The 17,384-nt window shown below is 41.8% G+C and overlaps 1 protein-coding gene across 1 annotated transcript in view; it reads right to left on the bottom strand.

Annotated features, from left to right (window-relative positions):
- Nucleotides 1-12,774: 12,774 nt before the first annotated feature.
- Nucleotides 12,775-17,384, bottom strand: part of CATSPER3 (cation channel sperm associated 3) — a 28,296-nt gene continuing 23,686 nt past the window's right edge. The window contains exons 8-9 of the mRNA XM_061613402.1: nt 15,875-16,032; nt 12,775-13,540 (exon numbers count right to left, since the gene is read on the bottom strand). Of these exons, the coding sequence (XP_061469386.1) occupies nt 13,408-13,540; nt 15,875-16,032 (291 nt within the window). The 3' untranslated portion in view covers nt 12,775-13,407. The remainder of the gene's footprint in view (nt 13,541-15,874; nt 16,033-17,384) is intronic.

Here is a 17,384-nt window from a genome sequence, read left to right as displayed (position 1 = left end):
CAGAACAAAGCTGTTTACGTTAATAATGATGTCAAGTTAGCCGCAGATTTGTTTTTTTAAAAAAGCCGGTGCTGCTGACAGTCGCAAGCATTAGTCAAACCCAATCTGAAGACATACAGGATTTACAGATTCTGACAGAATTTGGTAACAAATTTGAAAATGCTGACATTCACCTGCATCTCTAACATGCACATAGCTCAATAGCTCCCATTCTCCCAAGAGCACTTCCTCTGGAAGACACACTGGATTGACGAATGGTTGAATATGTGACAACCTAGCCATAGTTATCCATGCTCTGGAAATCTCCAAAGTAGTAAACAATCAACACAAATTAGGCAATACAATATTTAATCTCAGGTTCAGTAGTAATTGTCCCTCTCAAACACTAGTCCAAATAAATCATAATTTGAATATTTCATTTTATAATTTAATTATGTATCATATTTTATTATGGTATGATTTCAGATAATTAAAAAACTTGAAATTATTAAATCAGATGTTATTTCATATAGCAGCTACACAAAAAGTGCCCACGGTTAAAGTGAGAAGTTCTATGGTTAATAGTATTCCCCCCCCCATTTATTGATGAAATGTGGCCCATATAACTGTCAAAGGGGGAAAAATGAGGTTTTGATCTAATCTCTCCATGAAAACAGTCACATATTGTCTTCTAGATCCACATATGTTTTCATTATGCTGCAGATGTTTGAGGAAGTGTTCTTCATAAAACATGAAATTACTACAAATGACAACATGAAAACCAAATTTAGTAGGAACTTGTACCATTGGTTCCTCTGTAGGGCTTATTTGAGAAGCTTCTCTTTGCAGCTGTAAATATCTGTGTGAAAGATAATGGCAGAAATGAGCAAGTGCAGATGAATTTGTTCTTAAAACCTTTGAAATTGAAAGCTTCTACAGAACAAAATAGTAGAAAATGGGCAAGTGCAAGTGAATTTTCTCTTAAAACCTTCGAAGTTGGAAGGTTCTTCAGAATAACATGATGATAGGCCCAACACAGCAGGATGATTTGTAGGGTTGCCAGGTGTCCGGTTTTGGCCCAGAGACTCTGGATATTTGGGGGCCTCTCCGGGTGAGTCAGCTTTTAATCTCCAGACTCTCAGCTTTCATTTTAAAAAAATTAAGTTTCTAGGTGATCTGGTTCTCGAGATATATGCCAAAACGTCAGTCGCTGCCCCGCAACTTCCGTGAAATTATCTCTTAGCTGGCTGCTCTAACCACTCCCTTTCAGGCTTATAGCCATTAAGTGAAGTCAGGGTTGTGATTGACAAGGGATTCCTGGGCCTTCAGGCAGTACCTAGACTCCATTGCAGAGGTAGAAAATTATTGTTTTTATCTGAAGACCTCATAAATTGAGTAAGTAGTACCAAAAGTCTTTTTCCCGTCTTGTGTTCAGGAGTCAAACAAGTTTACATTTTCCTGGGCTGTTGAAGAGGGGCAGTGTTTTGAAAACCTTCCCAATATTTATTATTATTTATTATTTGATTTATATCCTGCCATCCTCCCAGCAGGAGGCCAGTGCGGTAAACAAAAGCACTAAAAATGCTTGAAAACATCATAAAAGCATACTTTAAAATACATTATGAATATGAAGCTTTAATCCAATACTTGCTTTTCTGGGAGTAAAGCTGCAATGCTAATCCCACATACCCAGAGTAAACCCCATTGAACTCAATAGGACTTACTTTTGAGTAGACATGGCTAGGATTGTGCTGTAAATTAATGTGACTTTTGTTTGTGTTGTGTTGTGTTTGTGAGGATTGTGTTTGTGTTGTAAATCTTTTTCTCTCCCTCTAATCCTATTTTAAAGCAATTAGGGCTTACATAGACATCACTGCTTTTATTATGCAGGAAACTAATAAATTTCTGCAATGACCAACTCATTTTGACAATAAACTATTATATGGGGTGCATGTATTTTTATATCTCCACTGTGTGTGTATATATATGGAGTCTTATAGCTCATTTCCATTTTAAAAAATTAATTAAAACTATTTACATGCAGGCAAAGTTTATTAAGTATATCCACACAATACATTTAAAGCACATTCAACTTGCATTTTAAGCGCATGACTTCCCCTAAAGAATCTTGGGAAGTGTAGTTTCCCCCTCACAGTTATAGTGTCTACCACCCTTAACCAACTACAGTTCCCATGATTCTGTGGTGGGATTCATGTGCTTCAAATGTGTGTTGAATGTGCATTAAATGAATGATGTGGATCTGCTCTAGGTATGCTGTGCATTCATTAGTTAATTGAAAATAACAATTTTAAATGATACTTTTTTAAACAGGGGAAGGGCTGTAGCTCAGTGGCAGGGCATATGCTTTGCATGCAAAGGTCCACACTTCAATTTTTGGAAAAGACTGTTGCCTGGAACCCTGGAGAGCCAATGCTAGTCCATGTGCTGAGCTGGATGATATCAAATGGCTTGAGTGGGTATAAGGTAGATTCCTTTGTTCCTAAAAGTGGAAAGAGACCCAAGGGCCACAGTGACTCCAAAATTTATTTATTTAATTTACAACATTTATATATCATTTTATTGCAAAAAATCTCAAGGTGGTTTACAGAAGGAATTAAAACAATAAAATTATTGACAAAAACAGTTAAAGAGAGGTATTTAAAAACATTCAAAATAATAAAACCAACAATGAGTTAAAAACAGATAAAAAAACAATAGCTTAGAACATAAGAACATAAGAAGAGCCTGCTGGCTAGTAGCCATTGATAGCCCTGTCCTCCATGAATTTGTCTAATCTTCTTTTAAAGCCATCCAAGCTGGTGGCCATTATTGCATCTTGTGGGAGCAAATTCCATAGTTTAACTATGCGCTGAGTAAAGAAGTACTTCCTTTTGTCTGTCCTGAATCTTCCAACATTCAGCTTCTTTGAATGTCCACGAGTTCTAGTATTATGAGAGAGGGAGAAGAACTTTTCTCTATCCACTTTCTCAATGCCATGCATAATTTTATACACTTCTATCATGTCTCCTCTGACCCGCCTTTTCTCTAAACTAAAAAGCCCCAAATGCTGCAACCTTTCCTTGTAAGGGAGTCGCTCCATCCCCTTGATCATTCTGGTGCCCTCTTCTGAACCTTTTCCAACTCTATAATATCCTTTTTGAGATGAGGCGACCAGAACTGTACACAGTATTCCAAATGCAGCCGCACCATAGATTTATACAACAGCATTATGATATCGGCTGTTTTATTTTCAATACCTTTCCTAATTATTCCTAGCATGGAATTTGCCTTTTTCACAGCTGCCGCACACTGGGTCGACATTTTCATCGTGCTGTCCACTACAACCCCGAGGTCTCTCTCCTGGTCGGTCACCGCCAGTTCAGATCCCATGAGCGTATATGTGAAATTAAGATTTTTTGCTCCAATATGCATAATTTTACACTTGTTTATATTGAATTGCATTTGCCATTTTTCCGCCCATTCACTCAGTTTGGAGAGATCTTTTTGGAGCTCTTCACAATCCCTTTTTGTTTTAACAACCCTGAACAATTTAGTGTCGTCAGCAAACTTGGCCACTTCACTGCTCACTCCTAATTCTAGGTCATTAATGAACAAGTTGAAAAGTACAGGTCCCAATACCGATCCTTGAGGGAACTCCACTTTCTACAGCCCTCCATTGGGAGAACTGTCCGTTTATTCCTACTCTCTGCTTTCTGCTTCTTAACCAATTCCTTATCCACAAGAGGACCTCTCTTCTTATTCCATGACTGCTAAGCTTCCTCAGAAGTCTTTGGTGAGGTACCTTGTCAAACGCTTTTTGAAAGTCTAAGTACACTATGTCCACTGGATCACCTCTATCTATATGCTTGTTGACACTCTCAAAGAATTCTAATAGGTTACTGAGACAGGACTTTCCCTTGCAGAAGCCATGCTGGCTCTGCTTCAGCAAGGCTTGTTCTTCTATGTGCTTAGTTAATCTAGCTTTAATAATACTTTCTACCAGTTTTCCAGGGACAGAAGTTAAGCTAACTGGCCTGTAATTTCCGGGATCCCCTCTGGATCCCTTTTTGAAGATTGGCGTTACATTTGCCACTTTCCAGTCCTCAGGCACGGAGGAGGACCCAAGGGACAAGTTACATATTTTAGTTAGATCAGCAATTTCACATTTGAGTTCTTTGAGAACTCTCGGGTGGATGCCATCCGGGCCCGGTGATTTGTCAGTTTTTATATTGTCCATTAAGCCTAGAACTTCCTCTCTCGTTACCACTATTTGTCTCAGTTCCTCAGAATCCCTTCCTGCAAATGTTAGTTCAGGTTCAGGGATCTGCCCTATATCTTCCACTGTGAAGACAGATGCAAAGAATTCATTTAGCTTCTCTGCAATCTCCTTATCGTTCTTTAGTACACCTTTGACTCCCTTATCATCCAAGGGTCCAATCGCCTCCCTAGATGGTCTCCTGCTTTGAATGTATTTATAGAATTTTTTGTTGTTGGTTTTTATGTTCTTAGCAATGTGCTCCTCCAATTCTTTTTTAGCATCCCTTATTGTCTTCTTGCATTTCTTTTGCCAGAGTTTGTGTTCTTTTTTATTTTCTTCATTCGGACAAGACTTCCATTTTCTGAAGGAAGACTTTTTGCCTCTAAGAGCTTCCTTGACTTTGCTCGTTAACCATGCTGGCATCTTCTTGGCCCTGGCGGTACCTTTTCTGATCTGCGGTATGCACTCCAGTTGAGCTTCTAATATAGTGTTTTTAAACAACTTCCAAGCATTTTCAAGTGATGTGACCCTCTGGACTTTGTTTTTCAGCTTTCTTCTACATGCCTGGGTAGGCTTGCCTAAACAAGAATGTTTTTAGCAGGTGCTGAAAAGAGTACTATGAAGATGTATGCCTAGGCAGGGAGTTCCAAAGCATAGGTGCTGCCACACACAAGGACTGACTTACAAGAGCAGAACAAGTATTATGTGGCACCTATAGCATGAAAAGCACACCTTGAACTTGGCCTGGTAACAAATCAGCAACCAGTACAGATTTCAGAGCAGAGGTATTATGTGCTGATAGGGTCTCACTCTTGTCAGCAATCATGCCACAGCATCCTGCACTAACTGCAGCCCCTGGGTTAGGTTGTGCTACATGGGGATTTCTGTAACCTTGGCTGACTGGCTGCCATGATTTTTTTAGTTTTGGTTTTTGGTTAGGATTCCTGACTAGTTGTGGGATGCTGAGTTTTCTGCCTTACTCATAGGAATCTTGTGGTTGGCAAGGTATTGCATTTAGGAAATCATCACTCTTTTCTTTTTCTGTTTGCATTTCATTTACTTTTAACCTCACTCCCTTGCATCCATAGAAGCAAAAACAGTGGTTCCATGCGCTCAGCTCAACCCCCTTAAACCCACTGATGATGCACCTTGTTGGTAGCATGATGGTTTGTTTCTTGCCCAATAGTGGTAAAAGAGAATTCACATACTGGGAAGTGTGGCTGTACTTGTTGTTTCCAAGCTACTGTCTGTGAAGGTAAATCAAACCATGTGTGTTTTCTCTCTGTTATTTATTACGCACTGGAATTGGGTTGGCTGTCAAAGTGAGTTTATAGCAGCCCACAGGGTAGACAGAAAAGGGTAGAGAATCTTCTTACTCTTATTCATTTCTCAGACCTCTTTTGGCAGTGAAAGGTCAAATCTGTAAAGAAGTTTGGAGCAGCCATGCTGAAAGGTACAGGCATGTCATTCCAGGCAAGGGGTTGCCAACCCTGCTTGGATATTGATAGCTTTGCAGAGGATCTCTAGTCAAGCTTTACCAACAGCACAATCCAAACCATATGTACTGAGAAGTAAGTCCTGTTGAGTTCTATGGGGCTTAGTCCCTTAGTAAGCGTGTTTAGAATTGCAACCTTCAGGGGCATCCATCTTTACTCCTGAGTTTACTCCTATCTAACATCTCCACAACACTAGGCTCCTTTCTTCCTACAATGGCCTTCTGGTGACTGGGCTGGCATGAAGGCACGTAAATCCTTCTTGCCAGAATCAGGTAGGCCAGATTAAATGTTCCCTACCCAGGCTGTATCTTTTAGCTAAGATTTCTATCTTAATTTCCAATCAGAGAAATGTTTTTGTCTGAACTGTATGCTCCAAGCAACTGTGGTTGATGCTTCATGTATCATGCTTCATGATGTCACTTGGGCCCACCCCTGAAATCTCAGGTTTTAGGATGCTTCTGACCTGGCAACCCTAGGTATTGGGGAAGAAGCTGTCATATAGGAATCCCTTACATGTTAAGAGATGCTGCAAGCTGAAAGCAACTTGCATCCATCCACTCAACAGGTGGTAAGATTCTTGGGGTAAGGAAACTGATTCCAGTAACTTCAGTTCTATACCCAACACACGTACCCACAGAAGAGAACTATCAGTGTCGACATTACCAATCCTGTTTTCAGCAAAGGAGATTCTCTCATACCAGCACAAAGGATAATCTACCCAATTATTAAAATGGGCTTCATAGTTGTGCTCAAAAGGCCTCTCACTTTGTTAACAAAAGGCAGGATCTTCTCAGTTGTGGAGTGTATTAACACATGTGTCTATTGGGAACCTGAGTGTGTTAACCTGCCACCCACGTGTCCCATTAAACATGCCTCCTTGAGAGGAGGGGGATCTTTTGCTAGGGATAAACCAAGTGCTTTGCCCTGAATGTGCTTAAATAGTGTATGCATAACCCACCCATCCCAAAATGCAGTTCCAAACCAGACCATGTTGGAGCTCAGATCACCCTCTTGGGTCTCCAAAACTGCTCTTAAATATACTTTCCCTCTTACAAATCAATGTGAAAAGGAGGAGTCTGGGTATGAGGTGATCTCATGTTGTGTGTATATTTCTTGCTGATGCTCAGGAAAACTACTTTCTAATACTTTCTTTAAACAATGGGATTATTCTGCTGGGCATAAGGGAAATCTGCCCCAAAATGAGATAACATTTAATTCAGGGTCTTCATGGTTCTCCAAAAGTGCCAAAAGATGGTCCTTGCTTCTTGTCCTCATTTCACAATACTTAGGAAGGCATAACGAGTCAGAAAAGAGGGAGTGTGTGTGTGTGTGTGTGTGTGTGTGTGTGTGTGTGTGTGTGTGTGTGTGTGAGAGAGAGAGAGAGAGAGAGAGAGAGAGAGAGAGAGAGATGTGGTCCAGAATACTCTAGGGCCTTGCCACCCCTTCGACTCCAAATGAAACAAAGTGGGGGTTAGTCCGCGCACTCTTAACAAGCGCCAGTTCCCTTTCCATTTCCTCAGCACCCTCTTTGATGGCTCTTAGGTGCCAGTTAAAAATACCACTTTTAATGGGACTTAGGACATTTTAAGTGCAGGCATATTAGCAGGCACATTTTAAGCTCTTGTTGCTGTTTTATACCATGTTTATTGTTTTTATGGTGTTCACTTTTCACCGTTTTTAATTTAGTTATGTTTTCTGATTGAATGGATTATAATTGTACGTTGCTTCAAAAACTAAGGTTGAGAGGTAGGATATAAATGTTTCAACTAAGTAAATACAACCTATGTGCAGGAGGATCTCTGGATTGGGATCCAGAGATTAAGACAGATATATGGTATATAAATTCTATAAATAAACATATAATTTTAGTGTTGTGCTGAAAATTTATTCGGCATTTCTTTTAGACTATTGCCCATCAGCCACTGAGAAAAGAAACTGCATTAAAAAATTATCAAAGAGGAGAGAAAATGTTGCTGAAATTCTCAAGGGCACAGTGGATGGTTTACCTTATTTTTGAGATAGCCAAGAGGTTTCATGAGAGTTCTTTCTTCTTCCCTTCTTTCTTTCCATAAATCATCTCTATGGAAGTCTGCATTCTGCAACCCTCCTGGTGCCTGTGATTCCTCAAATCCCCATAACATCCTTGGGAAACTGGGGAGGCTGTCTACCATGTTCCTGCCACCTGTTCATCTTTATTTTTTAAAGTACTTAAATTTTAAAAAAGGACTTCCCATAAAAACAGAAACAACAAGTGCACCGATTTCAGGTGCTTGATAGCCAGCCTCCCCAGTTTCCCCGTCCTGTGTTTGGGAAAGACATCATAAGGAACTCCTCCCATGAGTCTTTTTCAAATCAAGAAGTGCTGGCAACCAGGAAGGCTGCAGGGTGCTAGAAAAATGTTTAATGGAAATAAAGGCACACACACCACGCTCGGCTCCCTCACAGTGATAAGCTCAACACCACATCTCTGAAATTATAAAGAAATTCTAAAAAAATTCTGAAGTGCATTGCGAATGAGGCAGAAAATCTCACGCCTCTTTTGCAGGGGAATCAAACTGTTGAGAAAACAGAGGACAAGTTTCAGTACAGTGCTAATTATTTTTAAAATGTAATGAGGATTTCAACTTGAAGATACTGGAATGGCTTTCAAAATTGGAACAGCCAGGGCTATGATCAAAAGCAGTCCAAATAATTGCACTGAGTGATCAGGCTACATTCTCCAATGGAATTTAAGCACTTTAATGCCTGCTCCCCAATGCTGACTGCATGTGTGCAGCTAATACATAACACAAAATATGTCCAATCTGCAATACCAATATATAAGATAGCCTCTCAAAACTAATAGTCCATGGAGAGGAATTTTTTAATTGACCATGGAAGACCCAGCCTTTAAAAGATTTATCTGTGTGCAAACTCAGACCCAAACTGATGGAATGTGTTGTACTCAGAAACATAACTAAAGGTTGATAACTCAACTTGTTCTGCTGTTTTTTTTTTAAAGCAAGCCCATATGTCTGTCAGAAAGTATCAATACTTTTTCTTTATGAGCATCATTTTTCAAACATTTTTGAGCCTATAATTAGATACTGTACATGTCTGTTTCTAATTTATTTTACTACTAAAAAGGCATAGGGTGATCTCGGCTAACCACCTGCTATTAAAAAGGACATATTTCAAGTGGTTCTTTTTGTAATATTATACACCAATCCACTACATATAACTATAAGTGCTTCACAGCTGTAAAATAAAAATGATATGCAAGTCAGAAAACTCAGCACCAAATATTATCACTTTTTCCCCCTTGGGAGGGCAAATTCCATCCATGAAATTCTCAGAATACTTAAGAATGGAAGGTTTCTCCATCCAACGGTTGTCTCATGTGTTTCCTTGCTGTTTCTCATACTTTGGGGTTAATTCAAGAAGGGCATATGCTCACCATCTGATCCATTCTTTGCGTGAATGGACAGTGTCCCTTGGCTCCAGAATAATGGACTTAATCACTAAAAAGAATCTTTTCCATCTTGTCCAAAATGGCTAAGTGCATAATTCCAAGCTTGTGTTTCAGCTGATTCACTTCCAAATAGAACACTGCCTCTTGTGATAGCTGGGAAATCACATTATATCAGCTAGACTTCTTTCTGTGCAATAACTATTGTTCTAACCCAGAGGCAGCTGACTGGGTGCCCTCCAGATATTGTGGACTACAACTCCCATCATTTCTAACTACTGGCCATGTTGTCTGGGGCTGATGGTGGCTGTAGTCCAACAGCATCTTGAGGGCATCCCATTGACTATCCCTGCTCTAATGCATGTAACTCATGCAAATATGCTGCATACATTTTACTTGTAGGGTGAAGGATATACTTAGAGTAGAAATATAGACTCCTGCATATACATTGTATTAAAATGGGGTTGCTTCCATTAGCCTACAATTCTCTTGTATAAACAAATGTAAAGGCTTCCAGCCTTTATAGAATCTTTCAAAATAAGCTGTTATTGCTGAAGCAAGAAATCTTCATTAGGGCCTTCAGGAAAAAAAGATGAAATCAGATACAAAATATGGAGACTTTTTGACTTCTTTCAAAGTCAAACCCAAGACTGGCTGTTATTTGAGAAGGAAAGAAATAACCTCTGATAAAGCTGAAATGGATGCATCTCTTCTTCCTGTAGCTGAATTTACAGAGAGAGAGAGAAAGAAAGAGAGGTCTTGATCTTGAATGTTCCAGAGAAGATCCATGTATGTTGAAAAAGTTACAGAAAGAAAGTACCCCTAAAAACTAGCATCTCATCTTGAGGAAAATTCATGGCTGGATCTGTGTTGACATTATCATCTCAATCGGGGCACCATGCATCCAAAATGTGGCTATTCACATCACTTCCCAGTTCATGCTGCCCTGGGCTCCTGCTGGGAGGAAGGGCAGGATATAAATCAAATAATAAATAAATAAATAATTTTCTAGGTCGACTGGGCAAATAGTGAAGCCAAATGCATGCCAGATTAAGTGCAGTTTCAATAGACAACATATACCAAGAAGCCAAATTCTACTTTGCAACCAATTGTTCATGTGTCCTTTGAGTTCACACTCTTAAGGGCTCATCCAGATGACTGTAAAATGTGTGACATGATCGCTTTGTGTTTTCATTATTTTTCGGTCATCCATATGACGCCGCGCAATTTTGCGCATTTTAGCGCGGTTAAATTCGCTCCTGCAATACCTCAAATCATGCGATTTGCTTTTTTAAACTGGGAATCATCCGCTGTACCTTCAGGCGCTCGAATGCAAAACCATGGACTTTACAGCTGTGGGCGTTTGATGGGCGGTTCTTGTGTGGTTCCCCATATCCCTTTCCTCATTCTCAGCCAATCACATATTTCCACTGTTGCGCATGTGCACGAATGTCTGGGGAAAGCCTGGGGAAAAGGAACCTATCAGAGCAATGGTGTGGTGTTGGGGGCTGTGATGTTCCTGTAAGTTAGCATCTGTAAATATGGTAAGTGAGGGTCTATTGGGTGATGTATGGTAATTGACTGGGAGAGAAAGGGGGAGTACCTGGGTGAGAAGCTGAGGTATGCTGGTTGATGATTGGCTGAGTGGCTGGTTGGCTGAAGATATAAATGGAGGTTTGTGAGTGAAGGGGGGGGGAGTCAGAGAGAGAGTTAAAGAGTTGAGAGAGAGAGGTTGTTGAGTGGGTTGACAGAGTTCTGAGGGAAGTTTGGATTGGATTTGGCTGATATTTAAAGAGGATATATATATGAAACCATACGCTTGTGAAACATTCTGAAAGTAATCTTGTTATTTCCTGTTATTAGTAAATAAATACTTCTTTGGTTTACCAAAGGCCTGATCCTTGGCTGGGGAATATACAGACCAGAAGGGAGGGCAAGGTAATTACCAAGGCTGAACAGAAGCAGTATCTAATGGTGGCAGCGGTGAAGGGAGAAATTGTAACAAGTCAAGTATCCAGAGCAACCCAGAGTTGTATGCTTTTTATATAAAGATACAAGGGGGTTGGGAACAGCATAAGCACTCAGTCACAAAAGTAACCAGCTAGAGAGAGACTCAGGCAAAGTCTCTGGGAGTATTGGTTACAGGACGTGACTGGTGGTGTTGCCTAGCAGTGGGATCTAGTGAGATCTGTGCTAGAGCGGAGTGAGAAACCATATAAAGGACAGTCCGGACTGGTGGTGTCCCTGGTGGTGCCTAGTGAAAGGCAGTAGCCACAAGCAGGTGGGAACCTGACAGGTAGAGCCAGGGAAGGGCGTCACGGCCCCCCCCCTGCAACTTCTACTGCGCAGATGCAAAAAAGCGCATTTGTGCAGAAGCAGCAGCAGCGGTTAATTTTTAGCCAGCCTGCAAACTGGGCAGCCGCTCAGGGTGAGATCTGCAATTGTGGTTGTTTGTAAACTTTTTCAAAGGAGAAAATATTTATCTTTGCCTAACCTCCACCTCCCACCCCTCACCCCCCGCATCAAATGTCCTTCTTGAACGTATTGGTCTTTGCTTCCAGGCACCCAGAGTCGAGGGAGAGGGGGGGAGAAGAGAAATAGAGGCTTTCCTCTTGGATTACAGACACTCAGGCACCCTTAGTCAATTTCGCTTTCCTGCCTGCAAGGCTACTCTCTTTGAATCTTGTCAATTTCAACCACAGCCTGTAGGTTCTCAGCAGCCCAGCTGAGCTGAAAAGCTTACAGTCGCTTTTGTGAAATATCGCAAATACAAGCAAAAACCCCACAGGAATTATTGGCATATAAGTGGTTTGCTAGAGCGTCTCAGCCACCCGCAACCATAGAGACTGGTGGTCTACCTTCCTAGACATGACACATTGTTACTTGCTATTCTGGAGAAATAAGTGGAATTGCAATCATGTGTATCTCCAGAAACGTTAAAGGTAGAAAAGCATACAGTCGGTTTTGCGAAATATCGCAAATACAAACAAACAAAAATACAGGAATTATAGGCATATAAGTGGTTTGCATGTTTCTTTTATCAGAGGGAACACCGCAAAGGCTGTGCTGGTCACTTCAGCACAGATTGACACAGCAGCATGCGGGGCTGTTTGCCCGCATTCCCTGCCCGAGCCAAGAGCAGCCACCCGTGGGGGGGGCGGTTTGCTTCCCTCAGGGGCAGCATTCCTGCCACCGAGCCGCATAACGGTCCGGGGCTGAACCCTGCAGTGAATGAGCCCAAGGGTTACGGGGGGATTCGCTCAGCGATTACAAGCGCTGATCCCTTGCACAGCCCACAATCACCCTGGATGGTCAGGGGCACCTGGAGACACACACCCTGCTGGCGCTGCTCCAGAGTGGTGAGCGACAAGCAACTCCATTACAGCCACTACTACCAAACCATCAGGAAATTCAAACTTTCGCGCTCGTAGGTTCAAGCACATGTGCCTTGTTGTGCTTTGTTGCAAAGGGGGAGAGGAGCATACGTCATATTTTTGTGGACCAACTGGCTGATAGGGGGGAGTGTTATGGGCGGAGCTGGGAAAAAGCGAGAAGAAGTACGGGTCCTCTCGCTGCGTGTGTGGGTGCAAAAAAAGCAGGTTTTTTTATTGGGAAAGAGCGAACAAACAGGCAAAGTGAGGACTGTATATGGAAAACGTGGATTATCCCGCTCTGTTTGGATGAGCCCTAAATCAGCCTTCCTCAATCTGGTGTTCTTCAGACGTTTTGAAGTACAAGTCACATCAGCACTAGTGGCCCATGCTGGCTGGAGCTGATGGGAGTTGTAGATCAAAACATGTAGAAGGCACCAGGTTGGGGGAGCTCTTGTTTGTGCATCCACACTGTTAGAAGCAAAGTTTCACACAATCACAGGACCATTCCCCTTCCCCACAACAATATAAAAACTGTCCAGCACACACAAAACAACTCTGTTAGTTTGCAACCCATCTGGGTTTACCAGTTAACAGCTACCACATGGCCTCAGGAAAATTCACAGGATATGATCTAACAGTTTGACCTAAGCCTATAAAGACTGAAAGAGATACAGCCGCAAACACAAGGATACATTAGCAAAGCAGCCAAATTATGTTTACATTTCTGAAGATGTGAACACAAACTGAGTAAAAATCCTAGCTCTGTTGGAAATCTGTGAGAGCTTTGCCATTCATTTCATTAACTATTAAGCAGTCTGCAAGAGATTTTTCAAATAGGAAGAAAACAACTTTTTAGTTGGGCATGGTGAAAGCAGATGACCCACATTTCGCCTTAGAAGACTGCAAGGACTGCAGAGACTTCTCAGTTGATTCTTGCAGCAGGGTAGTCAAAGTAGCAATAATTTCATAATAGAGTTCTTGCAGCCTAGAATGAGAAAACAGTAATTATTTCATGATGCCATAAGGGATCATGGAAAACATGGTGACTCTAATGCAATCTATGTGGCTCCAATAAATGCAGTGAGCCCCTTTATATGCACATACATGGACTGGCATGCACACAGCAGAGCAGGTTGTTTGCTTTCTCCCTCAAGCATCAGTGGGAAGGAAGCAAACAAAAGCATCTAACATTGTTGCACTATGGACCAGATACCCCAAACAGTAAGTTATAAGCTTTTCCAAACTATCAATTTCCTTGGAATGCTAATACACATCATTTAACAATGCAGCTTCTCAGCAGCACAGGATCTAGGGGTCTGTACTGCTATGACTTTGCCCACCCTAAAGCCTGGGACCAGATTATCTAAGGCATTGATCTTCAGTTGGTGGGTTGTGATCCACTATTGGGCCGTGGCTAGGAATTGGGGAGAATATCTGACAAAACTGAACCTGGTACTGGATCCTGACTGAATATGCTAGTTCGCTATCCCTTCAGAGCGGCACCAATCTGTTGCAGCAGGCCGCGGCTATAATCAGCAAGGATTTTGCAGCCATGTCTGCAATTGGCAAGATTTCCCCCCCCCCAAATCCTCCTCCTATTTTACATATTTTTTTCATAATCTTTTTTCACAATGTTTTTCCCCTCCACCAAATAACCATGTGGAACACTGTGATCATTTGCATAAGCGACCTAACAATTATGCAATGTTTTTCTCCACTGCCAAAAAAACTATGTGGAATGCTGTCATTTACAATTACATCATTTTTGCAACCCCAAAAAAATAGATGTGGAGCAGGATCCGGAAGATGGGGAGTAAACTAACTAATGATGAACTGGTTTAGGGTGATCTTGGTGGGATATTAAATTGACTGAGGAATTTACTTGTGATGATCTGGGATACGTAATTATTTCTAAATTTGCATCTATATGTAGAGAGTACCATATGGAAATTTGTGTCATCCCTTGTCCTCTTTTTTTGGTGACATAGTTTGTCTTTTAGGGTGATATGTAAACGGTCACCCCAGCTAGACATCTACTTCAGAGGGGTCCTGAGGCAGCTGCCATTTTAAATTTCCCATAATCCCTCTCACACAGCATGTATCTGGGATATTGCAGGAAATTTACTTGATGGCTTGCAGACCCAGCCTCCCAGTGCTGCTGGGGCCCTGCAGGGGTGCTGTCCATTGGCCCAAGGGTGCCAGGTGCTATTGCTGGACCTGGCCACAAAGAAAAACTAAAATAAATGTGGATGCAAAAAGAAAAGCCCCCAAGCAAACCATACATCTTTATAACGGGAATTATAATTAACAAGCTAATTAAAAACATCAGGGTGTTCTTTTGAAAAAAGTATGACTGCATCATGCACCATACAACCTATTACATGCCTCTAATTTGGACAATGCTCAGAACTGACTCCTGCTCCAACATGATTACAGCCACTGCTGCACCAGTGCTTGATCCGTGCCTGCTATGTATAACTCCCATATCACCATGGCAACAGAGGAACCGATCCAGTCCAATGCCATTCCAGTAACAGTAAGGATTATATGGCTTCTTCTCACACTAGTGCTACTGCCTGTGGGAACCAAATGACACTGATGTCATTTGCTCCATCCACATGGTTCCTCAGTACACATGCTACTCGAGCAGCAAGGGCTTGAACCACTGAGAAGCAGCTAGCACATTGCTGCAACAACATGGACTGGAAAATTGGCACTTGTGCAGGATGGAGACGTCAGTCAGTCAATAACACCATCATGTTATTGGCCCTCATGTTGGCCAATCAAGTGGTCCAGGAGTCTCTTCACTGGCTTACTTTGGTGCTTGGTACCTGTCTTTTTATGGCAACTAGTATGGGGCACAGCTCAATGACACTGCTCCACTTGCCAACCACAGGATGCTGATGGGGTTGCCATAGAAGATATATATATATCTGTTACTGCAGCAGAAAAATCAATTCCCATTTTTTGAAGAACTGCTCCTGCTACATATAAAAACATTACAAATTATGTAAGTTTTTGGCTAGCAAAACCATCTTTCTTACAATCTCTCTTTCCCCCTTCATTTCTCATATTGGGGGTTTGGCAATGCGGACAAGGTGGGAAAAGTCTTGTAATTTGCATATCTCAGAACTGTGACACTCAGGAACAACCTACATGTTATAAGTAAACAGGGGTGATGGGGGAAAATGTGTCTTAAATGTGCTTTAAATGTACAGTGTGTATGCAGCCAGAATATTAAGGATTTAAAATAATAATCATTTCCTGAAGTGAAATAACTATTAAGAAAAACTCTGTTGGTTTAAGAAGAGTCACATACTTATAAACTGTGACATCTTGACGATCTAGGGATGTCAAATAGAGATCGATGAATGGCAGGCTGCAACAAAAATCTTCTAAGATGACAGGATCTGAGTGAAGCAGGGTTTTTTTGAAGCTTTCCACCATTTCATCAAAGGTTTTATATTCAGTTGATCTCTGATGTGAAAAGACAGCACTATGATGACACATTTGGCTTCACAGGGCTAATCACAATGCCCCCAGCAACTTTCACAAATGGCAGATAACCAATGTTGGAAAGGAGATGGCTTATGGATGGCTTAAAGCAGGGGTTGGGGACCTTTTCCAGCCCAAGGGCCACATTTTCTTCTGAGAGCCACATGCCAGTGGTGGGTGGGCCTAGAGGCAAAACTGGTCAGAACAGTGTATATAAATTTTGTAGGGTGCATGTTACAAATGACCTGAACCGGGGAGGGGGGTGATGGACAGAAAGGCAATATATTCTTCTCTCTGTTGATTACTCCTCTAAAGTATTTGTTGTTTTTGTAAGCTGTGCTCCTCCCTTTCCTGCTCTCTTCCTGTCTTTGTTCTCAGTTAGTAATGGCTCCCTGAGTGCAGGCTGCATGGCTACTTCAGCATGTATGACTTTACCTCTTTACTCTTTGTAGTAATAAAACCTTAAGTTTCTTTATTCTTAACAGACTGGTTATTTCTGCACTTCACTGCAGTACATGCACACACAAACCCTTAACAAAGTTTACCTTTGTAAAGTAGGCTAGTTTCTACACACACTCACCCTCCCCTCTCTATCTTCCATCCATGCAGGCAAGAAGCATTATTCAAGGGCACATTCCAGCCAGGCAAAAACACTAAAGGGGGGTGCAAAGCAGGGCCAGTGATGGGTGAAGCCTGAGAAGTGGGTGTGTAGCCTGGAGAGAGTCTCAAGGCCAGACAGAGAGGTCTGGAGGGCCATATTTGGCCCCTGGGCCTGAGGTTCCCCATCTGTGGTTTAAAGTAACAAAAGTCAGATCTGGATCAGAATTCATCAATCTTATTGAAAAACGTATGGGAGAATTTTTGTAGGATTTTAAAAGTGCACCATATACTTAGACCCTTAAACACTTTATGAAGTTTGTCCATCCTCCATTACTGAGACAGATCCTTCAGTCACTAATAACAGGTCTACCCCTGGGTTGGTTCTCAGTGGCTCCATCTACGGGAGGACCTGGCATTCAGACGCTGCTGTCCGCTCACTGCTGAAACCCTCTGTTCTTTCCCTGGCTCCCTTCACCTCCTGCAGCCTTTACTGAACTGAGCTGCTGCTACATTCATCTTCACAGCCCCCACCACACTGCATTTTCCTTTAAAAAACCCACCGAAACACCATGTAAACCACACTGAACAACACTTTGGGGTTGTCAGACCCTACCTCCCTGCTGCCTTAAGCAATATAGATATAATAACACTGGGCTACTTTACTGGGCTGGCATAACCCATGTTCTCTCAGCCACAATCCTGCCCCCTGCAATATGAGTATAATAATGCTAGAC

The sequence above is a fragment of the Rhineura floridana genome, chromosome 3 (assembly GCF_030035675.1).
Source record: "Rhineura floridana isolate rRhiFlo1 chromosome 3, rRhiFlo1.hap2, whole genome shotgun sequence".
NCBI classification, from domain to species: domain Eukaryota; kingdom Metazoa; phylum Chordata; class Lepidosauria; order Squamata; family Rhineuridae; genus Rhineura; species Rhineura floridana.
Note: the sequence above shows the minus strand (reverse complement) of the source record. Positions and strands in the feature narration are given on the sequence as shown.